This window comes from Ranitomeya variabilis, chromosome 4 (assembly GCF_051348905.1).
Source record: "Ranitomeya variabilis isolate aRanVar5 chromosome 4, aRanVar5.hap1, whole genome shotgun sequence".
In the NCBI taxonomy this organism is placed as follows: Eukaryota; Metazoa; Chordata; class Amphibia; order Anura; family Dendrobatidae; genus Ranitomeya; species Ranitomeya variabilis.
Genome location: NC_135235.1, coordinates 514,922,256 through 514,939,076, shown reverse-complemented (window position 1 = coordinate 514,939,076; position 16,821 = coordinate 514,922,256). Strand labels below are relative to the sequence as shown.

Here is a 16,821-nt window from a genome sequence, read left to right as displayed (position 1 = left end):
AGGAAGAGGTTATTATATTCTTTTCATAATGTACGACGCTATGAGCTGAGCTCTCATATTGATTGTATGTTCTCTACTGTATCCTAACATCATGTAAAGAGCTGTTATCTACATTAGGAATACCAATGATGCACTACTTCAGCCATGTCTTGCCACCAAAACCATCCATAAATCACCACTCCAACTTTTTTTTTATGTTACCCCTGGAGTATTGCTTCTAATCTAAGATCCCTGCCCTTAGTCTTATATACCCACCATCATTATCACCACTGCTTCCTTTGGTCTCCAGCAGTTTGTGACCTGTCGGATCGCCCCAGTGTTTGCTGGGTGAGCCGGAAGTCACTTTTCAATGCAAGTCTATAGAAGCTTTGTTTTGGCCTTGTTCTGGCTCTCATACACTTGCATTAAGAGCTTGTGACCGTTACCTCTGACTTCCAGTCAGTCAGACGTTGCAGTCACAAGATAGTACCGTGGGACTGTAATGGCACCGATAAAAGGTGACCACGCCAGTGGGTAAGCAAAAGACTAGGGTCAGGAACCTTAGCTTAGAAGCACCACTCCAGCATTGAAAAAAATGCTTTAGTGGTGCATTAAAGGGCTTGTCTAATTTACAAAAATAAAATGTTTAGAATCCCCCTTTTCTAACCAGGGAGGAGGAAAGTGGCTTAAAAGAATCCTTGTCAGAATTCACCATGTTTGTGCTTTACAATCTGCTAATTCCAGTGTGAACTATATAACGCTGTATTTACCTGCCAGCTGGTTATGAATACTGCCCTCTCAACTCCTTGGCTACAATCCCCACCCCACAAACTTGCACACCCTTGTAGAAATCTTAAACACCTTGATCTACACTCACTCTCTGAATCCCTCCTCCCTCTCACAGATATAAGTTCCCTACACAATGCGGATGACGCTTCCGCTCTATATAACACCACAATAACTGTAGCTTTGGAATCTCTTGCCCCTCTCACACATACCAAAGATCGCTAAATCAACAGACAGCCCTGGCACACCAGCCTGACCAAAGAACTGAGTCGAGCTTCCAGGGCTGCTGAGCACAGATGGAAAAGATCGCACTCCAACAAGCACTTCATCGCATTCAAACAGTCCCTCACTACTTTCAAGACCACACTCGCCACAGCAAAACAAACCTACTTCTCATCTCTCATATCCTCACTGTTTCACAACCCTAAACAGTTATTTAACACCTTCAATTCTCTCCTCTGTCCCCCAGCACCTCCTCCCAGCCCACTCATCTCAGCTGAAGACTTTGCCTCATTTTTCAAGCAGAAGATTGAGAACATCAGAGACAGTTTTAGTGGACAACCCCCAGAGCCTTTCTTCCCAAATACCCAGCCCTCCACCTCCAAAACCAACTTCTCCACCATTACAGAAGATCGACTCTCCACTCTACTCTCAAGATCGCATCTCACCACCTGTGCACTTGACCCGATCCCATCCCACTTCATCCCAAACCTCGCCACAGTCTTCATCCCAACCCTAACCCATCTCTGCAACCTATCACTAACAACTGGTGTTTTCCCCACAAGCTTTAAACATGCCTCAATCACCCTATCCTCAAGAAGCCCTCTCTACCCATCCTCTGTATCTAGCTATCGCCCTATATCACTTCTCCCCTATGCCTCAAAACTACTTGAACAACATGTCCATCTTGAACTGTCCTCCCATCTATCTTCCTGCTCCCTCTTCAACCGCTTACAATCAGGCTTCCGGCCACACCACTCCACTGAAACTGCCTTAACTAAGGTCACCAATGGCCTATTAACCACCAAGAGCAAGCGACACTACTCTATCCTCCTCCTCCTGGACTTGTCCTCTGCCTTTGACACAGTGGACCATTCCCTGTTGCTGCGGACCCTCTCATCCCTTGGCATCACAGACTGGGTCCTATCCTGGATCTCGTCATACCTAACTGACCGGACATTCAGCGTCTCCCACTCACACACCACCTCCTCACCTCACCCCCTATCTGTCGGAGTCCCACAAGGTTCAGTTCTCTTCTCCATCTACACCTTTGGCCTGGGACAGCCCATAGAATCTCACAGTTTTCAGTATCATCTCTATGCTGACGACACACAGATCGACATCTCTGGACCAGATATCACCACCCTACTAACCAGAATCCCTCAGTCCGCTATTCCATCCTTCTTCTCCGCTAGATTTCCAAAACTTAACATGGATAAAACAGAATTCATCATCTTTCCCCCATCTCACGCGACCCCCCTATCCATTACAGTAAATGGCTGCCCACTCTCCCCAGTCCCCCAAGCTCGCTGTCTCGGGGTAATCCTTGACACTGATCTCTCCTTCAAACCACATATCCAAGCCCTTTCCACTTCCTGCCGCCTTCAACTCAAAAATACTTAATGGATCCGTACATTTCTAAACCAAGAATCTGCAAAAACCCTAGTCCATGCCCTCATCATCTCCCGCCTCGACTACTGTAACCTCCTGCTCTGTGGCCTCCCCTCTAACACTCTCACACCCCTCCAATCTATTCTAAACTCTGCTGCCCGACTAATCCACCTGTCCCCCCACTATTCCCCAGCCTCTCCCCTTTGTCAATCCCTTCACTGGCTCCCCATTACCCAGAGACTCCAGTACAAAAGCCTAACCATGACATACAAAGCCATCCACAACCTGTCTCCTCCATACATCTGTGACCTCATCCCCGGGTACTTTCCTGCACGCAACCCCTCCTACCCTACCCTACTCCCCTCTTATCTCCTCTTCCCACAATAGCATACCAGATTTCTTTCGCGCATCACCCCTACTCTGGAACTCTCTACCACAACACATCAGACTCTCGCCTACCATCGAAACCTTCAAAAAGAAACTGAAGACCCACCTCTTCCGATAAACCTACAACCTGCAGTAACCACCGATCCACCAAACCGCTGCACGACCAGCTCTACCCTCACCTACTGTATCCTGATCCATCCCTTGCAGATTGTGAGCCATCGCTAGCAGGGTCCTCTCTCCTCCTGTACCAGTTGTGACTTGTATTGTTCAAGATTATTGTACTTGTTTTTATTATGTATACCTCTCCTTACATGTAAAGCGCCATGGAATAAATGCCGCTATAATAATAAATAATAACAATAATAATAACCCAATTATTGGGCCACTTTTTAAAGCTGGTTATATACAATCTATGTTGGCCGAGACCACTGAATGCAGCTGTTCATCTATGTGTATGATGGTGTTTCGACTTAAAGTAGATGATGTGGACAAGCAGGATTGGGCTGTTGCATTGCAATATGCTCAATCCTTATGCTCTTAAGGAACATATGCTACCGCTAGAGGAGTATGGCAGCAATGTACTCCCCTTGCCATTCAGAAACACATCTGCACACTCAGCCAAGCCCAATATGTATGTACAGTATATGGGGATAGCTACTGTGTGAACAACTGTTTGGCCGGCAGATATCTAAAGAGTATGGTCAACTTGAAAATGACCTAGTATTTAATATTGCTTAAACAAAATAACATACATCTTACTTTTGCTCTTATGTCTCACTATTGGGGTTGGATTACCCTAGATCAATACTACAGTATAAGATCTTGTACTCAACCCGAAGTCCATCAGAAAGTCTCACGGATATGCAGTTGGGGGATCCCGCAGATCCCGCCAATGTTACTTTGTCACAGATGACACCGGAGAGATCACACAGATCCCACCGCTGCCACCAGTTGTCAAGGGGACACAACTCCACTGCCCACAATCGTCATGGCAATTACTCACTTGGCTTATGAGTGATGGTCAAGGCCGCTGCTGCTTCCACAACTAGGCCAGTTATTGGGGAACTCACAGTGAGCATATGGTACACTGACGAGCAAAAGGGTAACAATGTCTTGAACTTTTGACTTTCAGGCTCCATATCTCATTATCCACTACAGCTTCGAACTTTAGACTACTGTCATTTTATAGAAAATCATCTTGGCCATCTCATACATAAATTTGACTTGTAACTATTTTGTGTATGATTACTTATGCAGATTCTTGTCATGTCACTGCATTGTTACTGATTTGCTCCTAAAATTCTACATTTTCATTTTTATAATTTTGCTAGTATTTTGTAAATCTACCTTTGGCTTACAACACTGCCTGAATCCTTTAGTTCATGCTCTCTATCAGTGTTCAATTGGGTTGAGGACTGGGGACTGCAGGAGCCAATCCAGCGCCTCCACAACATTGTCATGGAAGCATTTGTTCGCCAATCTCGGCATATGCTTCGGGATGTTGTCCTGCTGGAACAATATGTCATTCCTTTTCATACCATAGTACTCAAGTGTACGAAGTAACTCATCTTGATGGATACTCACATAAAGCTCAGCATTGAGACCATCATCGATCCCGGTCAAGTTTCCAACGGCTTTGGATGTGAAACAGCCCCATATCATCAGGCTTCCTCCACCGAACCTAACAGTTCCTTCAGTTTCTAGATCCATTAGCCACCTTTTTCCTTTGTTTCTTCCCGACCCATTTACACCCATCAGAGCCTAGTCTATTGACTTTTGTCTTATCACTCCAAATCACCTGATTCCAATCTTCCACTGTCCACTTTTCGTACTTTTTTGCAAACTGGAGACATTCTTAAGACGATATTGAAGTCAAGGCTTCTTCACCTTTTTTTGGGCCACCATTCCAGACTTGTGTAATGTGCGTCGCATGGTGCTTGCATGGACGTTTGTGATCTCACTATTATAAAGCATACGAGCCACCTCCTCTGCCGAGTTTGTCAAACTGAATAGATGTTGTAGAACTGATAGAACTTGTGATGAGCCAACTTGATGACTCCAATATTTTGCCTAGACGTAAATATCATGATTTTAAATGGATGGACGGACTTTATTTTGTATTCTTCTGACTGTCATGGCACTCACATGATGCAGTTTGGTAATTTTCTTGTCCAAGAGACCGCTATTAATGAGCTGGATGATGCGGTTTCTCTTTTCTTGGGAAACCTTCTTCATCGCTGCTCCTCGATTCGAATCAGTGGCCTTTCATTTGGGAATCAACCTCATAACACACTCGGTTATTAGGGAATATGAGAACAGGTTGTAATTTGTAGTGTACAAGAAGAAAAAGATTTTTCCACCACTAGGTGCAAAACAGTGACACTACAATGACATGACAAGAATCTGCATAACTAATCATATACTAACTAGTTTTAAGTAAAATTTAAGTATGAGAGCCAAGATGATTGTCTATAAAATGATGGCAGTCTCACATCGAAACAGATGTGCATGGTGAGAAACTCAAAAGTTTAAAAATTTTTCACCGTTTTGCCCATCAGTGTATATATATGCATCCAATTCCAAAGCATGGAATATATATATAAATATAGCCTGGTACGATCACTGCCAGCTCCACAATATCACAAAAAAGGAACCACAACTAGCTGCCACCATCAATCGTTTATACATGCCAGTTGGACACCCTTTACAGGTAGCGTATGGCATCAGGGATGCGGTTTACAGAGCAAGAGGACCAGAGATTAAATTTTATATATTTAATCCAGAAAGATAGGCAGTGTTTATAAAAATATACAAGATGATACAAAATAGGAACAAAACAATACCACCATTACAACTACATAAAATAAAAAGGAATAATGAAAGAGAATTACTAAACCTGATGTTGCATAAATGACTCTTATCTTTATGGTGGGGAAGTACTCCGATTGTGAAAATGGAGCATTTTCACTGCAAACTTACATCTTCCAGAATGAAGAAAGACAGAGACCCAAACTTTCTTTTTTATTAGCTCAATGCTTCGCCCACATACCCACTTTGATGAGTTCACATGGGGGCTGGTTGTGGTATGTGCTAGGTCCTTCAGAATTCCATGAGATCCAAAACTGACAGGATATCTTTACCCCTTGAGGTACCAGGCAGATGATATTGTTGACATGTTTCTTCTCGCAATTTTATCTGCCTATAGAGATTAAATATGGCAGACTGACAGAATAGATAAGGTGAAGAACTTTTTTTTCTCCCAGTCCGAGAAAAATTGATATCACTCAGATGAAACTCTGATCAGAATAATCATAATTTTTTTTGGATGCGGAGAAAATGTTTGTGTGACCCTACACTAAGAGCTTGTGCACACGACTGATTTTCTCATACGACTGCTATCAGTGGTTTTAGCAGATATTCTATGGGTCTGTGCACATGACTGATTTTTTTTCTTCCTCGGATAAAGTGATTCACAGAAAAAATGAGAGACGTATCCGATTATGATTTAAGTGTCAGATCAAAATCAGGAATGCAAGTCTATGCTAGAAATAGGAGGAAACCACTATGGCTAAATAGAGCTGTAAGGGGCCCAATAAGTGACAAAAAGAAAGCATTTAGAGAATTAAAGCAAGTGATGAGACATTAAATAGAGAAAATTAAATAAATTGTGTAAAAAGCAAATCAAGGCAGCAAAGATTGAGACAGAGAGACTCATTGCCAGAGAGAGTAAAAATAATCCCAAAATATTCTTTAACTACATAAATAGTAAGAAACTAAAAAATGATAGTATTGGCCCCCTTAAAAATAGTCTGGGTGAAATGGTGGATGAGGATGAGGAAAAAGCCAATATGCTAAACTTTTTTTCATTAGTATTTACACAAGAAAATCCCATGGCAGACAATATGATCAGTGATAACAAAAATTCCCTATTAAATGTCACCTGCTTAACCGAGCATGAAGTACATTGGCGTCTAAAAATCACTAAAATTGACAAATCTCCGGGCCCGGATGGGATACATCCCCGAGTACTGCAAGAATTAAGTACAGTCATTGATAGACCATTATTTTTAATCTTTAAAGATTCCATAATAACAGGGTCTGTACCACAGGACTGGCTTATAGCAAATGTGGTGCCAATATTCAAAAAGGGGACAAAAACTGAACTCGGAAATTATAGGCCAGTAAACTTAACCTCTACTGTGGGTAAAATCCTGGAGGGTATTCGAAGAGATGCTATGCTGGAGTATCTGAAGAGGAATAACCTCATGACCCAGTATCAGCACGGGTTTACTAGGGACTGTTCCTGTCAGACTAATCTGATCAATTTCTACCAAGAGGTAAGTTCCGGACTGGACCAAGGGAACCCAGTGGACGTAGTGTATATGTACTTTTCAAAAGCTTTTGATACGGTGCCACACAAAAGGTTGATACATAAAATGAGAATAATGGGGATAGGGGAAAATATGTGTAAGTGGGTTAAGAGCTGGCTCAGTAATAGGAAACAAAGGGAAACACTCGGACTGGGTCGCGGTTAGCAGTGGGGTACCACACGGGTCAGTATTGGGCCCTCTTCTTTTTAACATATTTATTAATGACCTTGTAGGGGGCATACAGAGCAGAATTTCAATATTTGCAGATGACACTAAACTCTGCAGGGTAATCAATACAGAGGAGGACAATTTTATATTACAGGATGATTTATGTAAACTAGAAGCTTGGGCTGATAAATGGCAAATGAGTTTTAATGGGGATAAATGTAAGGTCATGCACTTGGGTAGAAGTAATAAGATGTATAACTATGTGCTTAATTCTAAAACTCTGGGCAAAATCGTCAATGAAAAAGACCTGGGTGTATGGATGGATGACACACTCACATTTAGTGGCCAGTGTCAGGCAGCTGCTACAAAGGCAAATAAAATAATGGGATGCATTAAAAGAGGCATAGATGCACATGAGGAGAACATAATTTTACCTCTATACAAGTCACTAGTTCGACCACACTTAGAATACTGTGCACAGTTCTGGTCTCCGGTGTATAAGAAAGACATAGCTAAACTAAAGCGGGTGCAGAGAAGAGTGAACAAGGTTATTAGAGGACTGGGGGGTCTGCAATACCACGATAGGTTATTACACTTGGGGTTGTTTAGTTTGGAAAAACGAAGGCTAAGGGGTGATCTTATGTTAATGTATAAATATATGAGGGGACAGTACAAAGACCTTTCTGATGATCTTTTTAATCATAGACCTGAGACAGGGACAAGGGGGCATCCTCTACGTCTGGAGGAAAGAAGGTTTAAGCATAATAACAGACGCGGATTCTTTACTGTAAGAGCAGTGAGACTATGGAACTCTCTGCCGTATGATGTTGTAATGAGTGATTCATTACTTAAATTTAAGAGGGGACTGGATACCTTTCTGGAAAAGTATAATGTTACAGGGTATATACACTAGATTCCTTGATAAGGCGTTGATCCAGGGAACTAGTCTGATTGCCGTATGTGGAGTCGGGAAGGAATTTTTTCCCCATGGTGGAGTTACTCTTTGCCACATGGGTTTTTTTTGCCTTCCTCTGGATCAACATGTTAGGGCATGTTAGGTTAGGCTATGGGTTGAACTAGATAGACTTGAAGTCTTCCATCAACCTTAATAACTATGTTACTTTGTTACTTTGGGTCTGTAAAAAAAATGAACCCAATTCGGATGACATCCGAGTGTGGTCTAATTTTTACAGACTGACAGAATGTTTTTTGTTTGTTTTTTCTCCATGTCCGAGAAAAACTAATGCTACTCTGATAAAACGCCAAATAATTGGACCATTTTTCTTGGATGCAGAGACATCAGTAGTGTGAACTTATCCTAGTTGCATTTTATTAATTGAAATTTCTGCTATTTATGTATATAAAAGCCCATTGGGCGGTCCTACTTAGTGATTGAAAGCTATCTCTACATGCACTGTCATACAGGGAAACCTGCCAATCACTATGTTGGACCGCCCACTTGACTTATATGTATGCAAATATCAGGGATTTCAATGATTAAAATACAAGTTATACTGAAACTTTTCCCATAAAAAGTATTGTACATAAATCTGATCATCTCCTCCTGGTCTAGAACAACATAACAAATTTCCTTGAAGTCTGTGATCTCGGACTACTGCTGATTTCTAAAATGAGAGGTCTCTCTATACCCTAAATCCCTTTTGCACAGCTCAGACATTTCTGTTACTGTCATTGATTTACAATCATTCGTTCATTGTCTTTCAACCATCTGAGTTTCCAAAAGCATAGAGAGAAATGTAGACAATGTGTGGTATGCTGGGACTAATAGTGCGGAGCATACTGGGATACAGTTTCTGTCAGATGGATGAGACTTCCACAGACATTGTCTAGGCTTTTCTCTCCAAGGGCGGCTGTACACTTCTCACAGATGATTGTCCTCTCTGTAATGTATGAAGTCATTAAATTGACATCCACATGCTGCCATGAAAATAAAATAGATGGTTAGAAGTGGAAAATTCCCCAGGTCCTTCTTTACTAGGTGTGTCACTGTCCCCCAAGGACATTGAACGAACACAAAAACAAGGCATTGCCGGCAGCTGGCTCCACGGAGACCAACAAACAAAGGCAACGTCTGGAGGGACAAGACTGCCGTAGTCCTAGTCTGATCCTGGGTACTCGCACACTGTAACATTGGTAATATGGGAAGGTTGGGAGCCAGAAATCAAGAATGGACATATCATTACCGTATTTTATTATTATTGTTATTAAATGGAGCAGCCGTCGCCTTCTGTACTCATCTCATGCAATATTAACGGCTGTAATGTCCACCTGAGCCCTCACTGCTCTACAGCTTTCTCCATGTCACATAATTATATGGAAATTGCTGAAATTTTCCTTAAATGACCTCAATGAAGAAGACTTAATCATCATAGTTACACTCTGTTAGAAGTGACATCACTTTCCAGGTTGACATGATGCACATAAAAATAAATGGTTGTGTCAGAAAAGCAATGGATTTTTCGGAAATTAAAAGTTGTGGTTACTCGCCAATACAGGGAATGTGTTGTCAGAAGATGACCTACAATTTAGATAAAGTTTTTTAAGTGCAGTGTACAATATTTATGTTAATTAATTGTATGTACGGTAATTATTTTAATTATTCAAGTTACTATCTAATTTAAAAAAAATATACTGGAATCTTGGAGTTTTTACTCTTGTCATTGGACCTAATAATAGACTGATGCTTAAAGAGGTCATTCGGGACTTTAACATTGGTGGCCTATCCTTATGATAAGTCATCAATGTCTGAACGGTGTGGGTGCAACACCCGTCACCTCCACCAATCAGCTATTTCTGGTGTCGATGGTGACTGGAGCTGCTCAGTTGGCAAGCCGCGCAATGTGTACCAGCGGTCGGGTACTGCGCATCCATTCCCTATTGATTTGAATAGGGGGTGGATGTGCAGTACCCAGCCATGGCCACTATACAGTCAACGGAGCTGTACTGTCCAGCTTAGCAACTGAGCCATTCCGGCACTGGGAACAGCTGATCAGTGGGGAAATAAAACCATTATCGTTTTTGCTGTTTGTTTAAATTCTGGATTTGTAGTAGAATACTAATGCGAATACTGACCAGTGAAAGAGGCCTAAATATAGAAAACGCAACACCCACCATTCACAATAGGTAATGGTCACAACTCACCTCCTCCCCCTCATTGCCCAATCACTTCTGCTCATATCACAACATGCCTAGAAAACTCTTCCATAGAAGTCAATGTTCATCTCCCGTCAATTGTCTTCTATGGTCCATGGGGCTGCTATAAAGGTTCTGAATGCTAAATACAGACGCAGGCAAGATGATATTGTGTGCAGAAAATAGAATTTTAAAAATCTACCATCAGAACATAAAAACAAAGTATAATTTTTTTTGTTTTACCATATACTGATTTTAATCAGTGAAAAAAGGAACCAGGTTGCCCATCCCTAATAAATGTTTGGAACATAAACCAGTCTAGATCACCAAGGACAACATCTGCAAGGAGTTTGTATGTTTTCCCCGTGTTTGCGTGGGTTTCCTCCGGGCACTCCGGTTTCCTCCCACATGCCAAAGACATACTGATAGGGATTCTAGATTGTGAGCCTTATTGAGGACAGTGATGATAATCTATGCAAACTGTAAAGCGCTGCGGAATATGTTAGCGCTATATAAAAAAAATAAAGATTATTATTATTATCCAGCTTCTCTAACCCCCCACTCTAATCTCGTTGAGAATCAGTGTATGTGAGAACCTATAAAAGCTTCAAGACAATACTGGAAATTTTGTGATTGTAGAGCATTCAAGCCTCCAAGATTACAAACTGGTAAAGCTTTCACAAAGTTGTACAGGAACCTGACACCTGGGTGATTTCCCATTAGAGTTAGGAATCAATGCTGCAACTCATAAAAGTAGATTCCCGTTCCATCATGAAATTCATGTTAGGTGGCTAAAAGAAATTATTTTTGCCCAAACAGTTGAAATTGCATTTCCACTGTTACTAAAAAGTCAAGTCAAGCGAGTCTTCTCAACAGGTTGGCAATAAATAAAAACGGTCAGGAAGACACTTCCAAAAGTAACTTGGCCAAATCCGCTGGTATAAGCAAAAACTACTTAACTCTGTCCTATGGCCACAATAATAACTCCCAACTGTTAATTTGGGGGTAAGCCAATCACGTAACTGGAAGGACATGCCAATGGCAAAAAATGTGCTCAGGGCAATTAAAACATGTTCCCATATGGGTTATCCCAACTTTTCAAGACTGAATAGAAAATCATTGCTTCTAAGGGGGTCATTTTTTTCGGTGGTCTACTCTACAACCATTATCTTAGTAACATGGAGAGAGTAGGTGTATGTTGAAATTGATATCTGATCTGCAGGCGGGATGTTATATAGCAGCGGCTGATCAGATTGATATACATCTTTGTGGGAAATGTTTCAGTATAACTTGTAGTTTATTCGTTCCTGCTCAGTAATCGACAGCGACCGCTGCATGCATAGTCATACAGGGAAGACTTTCAATCACTGAATAGGACCGCCCACTGGACTGCTATATGGTAAGAAGGGTCTCTTGATACAGAATAATGAACAAAATACAAGTTATACTGAGTCTTTTCCAATAAACCTGTGTATACAGTATCATTCTGCTCAGGTTATCATTCTCTATACCCTGCTGGCCACAGATGGAACTGCATGAACAGTGTGACGAGTTCCCATTCAGCAGAACACTTGTTTATTCAGTTTGAGGCAGTTACAGTATCTCAAAGAGCTTATAAACTTGTCAGTTACACACGGTAATGTGGCATAGCGCTTGGTAGTTGCACAACGGTGTAAGGGTACAGGGCTTGGCTGTTACACTTCAGGGCTGAGGCATACACATGGGGTGGTACTAATAGCAATAGTAAAAGTCTCTATATGTACAGTTCTCAGTATAAGGGCTCACACTCATCTGCATTTAAAATATCGCTCCTATGTTGATGCAGAAAAGTAGGACGAGTGTAAAGCGAGTACAATGCCATTTTTCTCACATAGCATCCATATGACATGTGTATGTAATACTTTCTTTCTCTGCAACTATTATTCTATAATCATTGAGCGTGTTCTATGCCACAGAATGGTAGAGTATCCATAACAATCGTACGGCCTGCGCATGGTCCGTTTGCCATCCGTTTTTTTTTCTGGCCCCCGTTGATTTGCATTGGTGATTCTCGTCCGATATACGCGCCACTCACAGCATCCTGCAACTTTTTTCTCATGCAGCTTCCAGAAAAAAATTACAGATGAGCACTAAATCAGTGAATAACATTAGTCAGAGTCCAATCTGATATTTTTATCAGATTGCACTCGTCCGATTTATATGCAGATAAGTATGAGCCCTAACTCACAGCTTGTCGTCTCCAGATACAGCATATTAGATTAGGGCTCATCGCAACCCACTTAACCCACTTCACACTGTGGCTCACTCACTACAGGCCCTTGTATAACTTACTACAAGTGTAAGTTCCATCTGGTACTAGCTCAGAAGGTCGCCATCTTCACCAGAAGATCACGCCTTGTACTGTCAAGAAGTAATTCATAACCACTTCCAACATTCAGGGCCACTCCAAAAAGCCTAAATGTACTGTGCAGGAAGACATAGCACAATATAGTAAGTCACAACTTAACATAATGGCATAGCAACTAATCACCACTTAATTCATTGGTGGAACTCAGATCACATATACAGTGTAGGAAATGGAGTTGGATGGAGCGCTATTTCAGTGCTCCGTTATTTCCAGACATTAATGCAGAATCACAGTAAGGCTTTCCTTCACCTCGGGCAAGGATTCAGTTCCTCTGTCTTTATCCAATGGCCATAGCAATTTAGCTTATTGGCAGCCTCCTGGCACACACCAGCCTTGCCAGTCCATAGTTATGCTCTGATACATAAAAAGGATTATATGGCAATCAGGAGTTTTGGAAAGCTGGGTGGCAAGTCCCATGGGCATGGCAGTCATGTTACTTCTCAACTTTCTAGGAAACATGAAGACTTGGAAACGGAGTTCATGAACTTGATAGAAGAAGATATCACAAGGACTTGCATTTACTGATATTCTGATTTCGTGCCATATTTTATAGACGGGGCATCTAATCTTCAGGTGAGGATGGGCTACGATGCCATCACTGATGTATCAGAATATCTCTAGTGACCGATTTCACGTTGTGAGAAATATATATCGATCTTTGCATACTTTCATGGCTCTGGGACCCCTCCTAATAGAAATAGATTGAGCTTATAGACTTTCACAGGATCCCATCAATTAGATATAATTAGCCCCTGTGGATTTTCATGCACCAAGTCTATCACTGGATAATTCATTGCAGTAATGCAGATCTACAGATTGCAAGCTGTGTGAGGAAGCGTATGTTACAAAACGTACACTATGCCATCTGCTTCACAGCGTGCTCTGGCGTTCCCATCCCGAAGAACAAAAGACCCATCTTCTTTGCTCACACCTAACCACCATCCCTAATATTAACTCTCTCATCTCTACGGTGAGAGAAGCAACCTCCTCTTATTATTTCAGTGCACTCCATCGGTCATTTTGATTGCCAACATCTCAATGAAATAACAATGCTGTAAATTAAGAAATCAGCAAGCCTATGCCTTATTACTTCCAGCATTCTGGTGAAGGATCTACAGTAGCTTCATGGGTTAAGGTGTTGTCTCTTTTCAGCTATATGGGCAATACCAGTACAGACTGACCTTGGGCATCTGACCTCATTTGCATTTCACTAAACGAATATAATTGGAAAAGGTGTACCATACACTGTACAACTTTATCATCTGGCAATCTTCCCAGGCCGTGGTTACTAGCAGAAGACTTCATAATGATCTCATTCAAACCATACACAGTAATGTAAAGATGCAAAATAGCAAAAGCTGATCCACTTCTGTTTGATGAACCAGAAAATTGTGTGTGTCCTCAGCAATGAAGCATCCACATGATCCTGCACCGGAGTATGTAATGTATGCATATCAACCAAGGAAGACCATGGCATTTACATACGATCTCCACTGGGTTGTCCAAGCTGGTATCTCCTATACCTCCCCTATATAAAACTTCCTGAAAATTGAAATCGCTACTATTATTGGTCAGATGATTAATTTAGCGCAATAAAATGAAGAAGAAAGCATCCATTTATCAAGTTTCACAAGGTTCATATCTTGGAGCCCTGACACAGATTGAAATTTTTTAATGAGTCTCTCAACTCTACCGCGAATAGTATATTGCAAACATTTTTTAAACTTTTTTTTACATTGCCTAATATTAGAAAAAATTAAAAAAAGAAATCACAACAATAAATTATACAATAGATTATACAAGAATGCAGGAAATTGTAGTAGATGCCAAATTCAGGGAGCATAAATAAGCAATAAATAATATGACTATAACTGCTACTAAATGGTATAATAATATGAGTGTAGTGAAAACATGGCAAACAATTTTTTGTTGTAATAAGTGATAGACTTGTACAGGGTTGTAATAAATCAATGAAAAAAAAAATGTCATGTACGTACGAGTCCCGTCAAATCTTGTAGCGATGGTATCCAAGAAAGTATTCTGCGGAGCAAGCAGACCTTTCATCACAGGCATGTTTCCACCACCTTGATGCTCTCTCCTTGTCAATAATCCTTCCGAGACGCTGCATCAGCATTGAGAAGATGCTACAAAGTAGTCAAGGCACCCTTGTCCTCCTCTCTAATGCCCCACTGAAGCCAGAGGAGGCTTCTAATAGATCTTGTCCTAATTCCACAGCTAGGCAGCCTGTAATGAATGACATGAAGAGTCACACATTGACATTCATTCTTTTATTGTGCCCGCTGCCTCTCTCTCACCCTCTCCTCCCATGTGTGAGTCTCTCTCTTTCTATCCCTCTCTCCTCCCATCTGTGTTTCTCTCTCCCCCCCTCCCGTGTTGAGCTGTCCTCTTCATGTACCTGCCTTCTAACTCACATGGTCCCCTGACTCTCTTCAGCTTGTCTCTATCTCCCTCCTCCTATTTACCAACACACCTCTGCCTGGCAGGCTCAATCTCCATCTCTTATGTCTATTCAGCTTTTTTTTCCGTATCGTGCTGTCTCTTTACAGGCGTAGAAGAAATGAGGATTTGCTTGAGACTAGTTATAATTTCTCATTTCTCTCGGATGCTGAGATCATACATTTTTTTTCTCTTTTGCGATTTGAACATCTGCCTTCAAGCAGAATAAGATTAAGGCAGACACAGATCACATAGGGCCCGTATATGAGAACAATAAATGGGCCCTATGCACTGTAATCGCTCACTTTGGAAGAGTGCCCCTTCTCTCTAGGAGTTCTCCATTAATTGCGAGCTACAAGATTTATTAGGTCAGTCTATTACATGTGGATCGCCTCCAAGGGCAGTGGGGTACTCGGTACCAGGTCCTTCGGTTCACAGGGGGGATGTCATGGTGGCTGACCCGGTCCGTGGCCCTGGGACGTCTGTGTATAAGGAAAAGGACTTTAAAGGGGAAATGTTTGTGATGCCACCTGTGGTATTCGGGCAGAGTGACCGACGCTGCTTTAAGGCGTCCCCTGGGGTGATGTTATGGCAGCTAGATGGTATACCTTCCCACAGGCGAAGTATGTCCCCAGGGCTTCCCAGTGTGTAGATGGTGGATGGTGAGAGGCGCAGTGAAGAACGAGGACACAAGGTTGCAGTCTCCTTACCTTTACTGAAGGCTTCAGCATACACAGTTCAGGGCACCAGATCACAGGGCAGGCAGAGTCCGGCCGGTTTGGAGGCAAGTCCAGAGTTCCCTTGTCCAGGTGGAAATCAGTAGCCTTCCTCTAGCGCTGTGGTGTTGTAGTCCCTTACTGCTAAGCTTCTCATAAGGTCCTCACAGATATTATAGATGTTATGTCTCTCTCTCTCTGTCCCCCGGATAGGATAGGACAAACCCCTATGACCGGTGGCTTGAGGCGTTTTACAGGGACTCTATCATGCCCCAGCCTCTAAGGGGTGCCACCTTGCCTCTTGGGTGTAGGGCGGGCAGGTAACGTGAAATTAGCTGTCCTGCCGGTCTCTAGAGCAAGGCATAAAGGATCGTTGCTCCCTCAGTGTTCCGGCTACCGGGATCCTGCACCTCAGAAGGAGGCAGCCTGTGTAGGGCTGTTCCCCTCCTGGTATCCACTCCTTTGCTATGACTTCTTTCACCCTCTCTGCAATACAGTTCTCCTTCAGTGTCTCTTTCTAGAAGCTGCAGCTCTCAGGGCATGCACAGCTCCTTGTCCTTCTTCCTCGATCTCTGACAGGCTCCCACCCCTGTCAGGGACCAACTACCTGAGCGAAGCTCAGCCAGCAACTAACTAACTTTCGCTCTAAGTCACCAGTTTTACCTAAGTGTGGGAAGTGCCCTAATAAATAGGAGCAGAGCTCCCCCTGGTGGCCTGGAGAGTGAAATGTGTTGCATTTATATGATACCTGGATTCAGTTGTCCTTCTTTGCCTCCAAACGTAATAT

General features: G+C 42.2%; 1 protein-coding gene across 1 annotated transcript in view; it reads right to left on the bottom strand.

The window, feature by feature from the left end:
* The window catches only part of KCNH4 (potassium voltage-gated channel subfamily H member 4), a 256,334-nt gene extending 241,108 nt beyond the window's left edge, over nt 1-15,226 (bottom strand). The window contains exon 1 of the mRNA XM_077252136.1: nt 14,859-15,226. Coding sequence (XP_077108251.1) covers nt 14,859-14,934 — 76 coding nt within the window. The 5' untranslated portion in view covers nt 14,935-15,226. The remainder of the gene's footprint in view (nt 1-14,858) is intronic.
* Nucleotides 15,227-16,821: the final 1,595 nt, after the last annotated feature.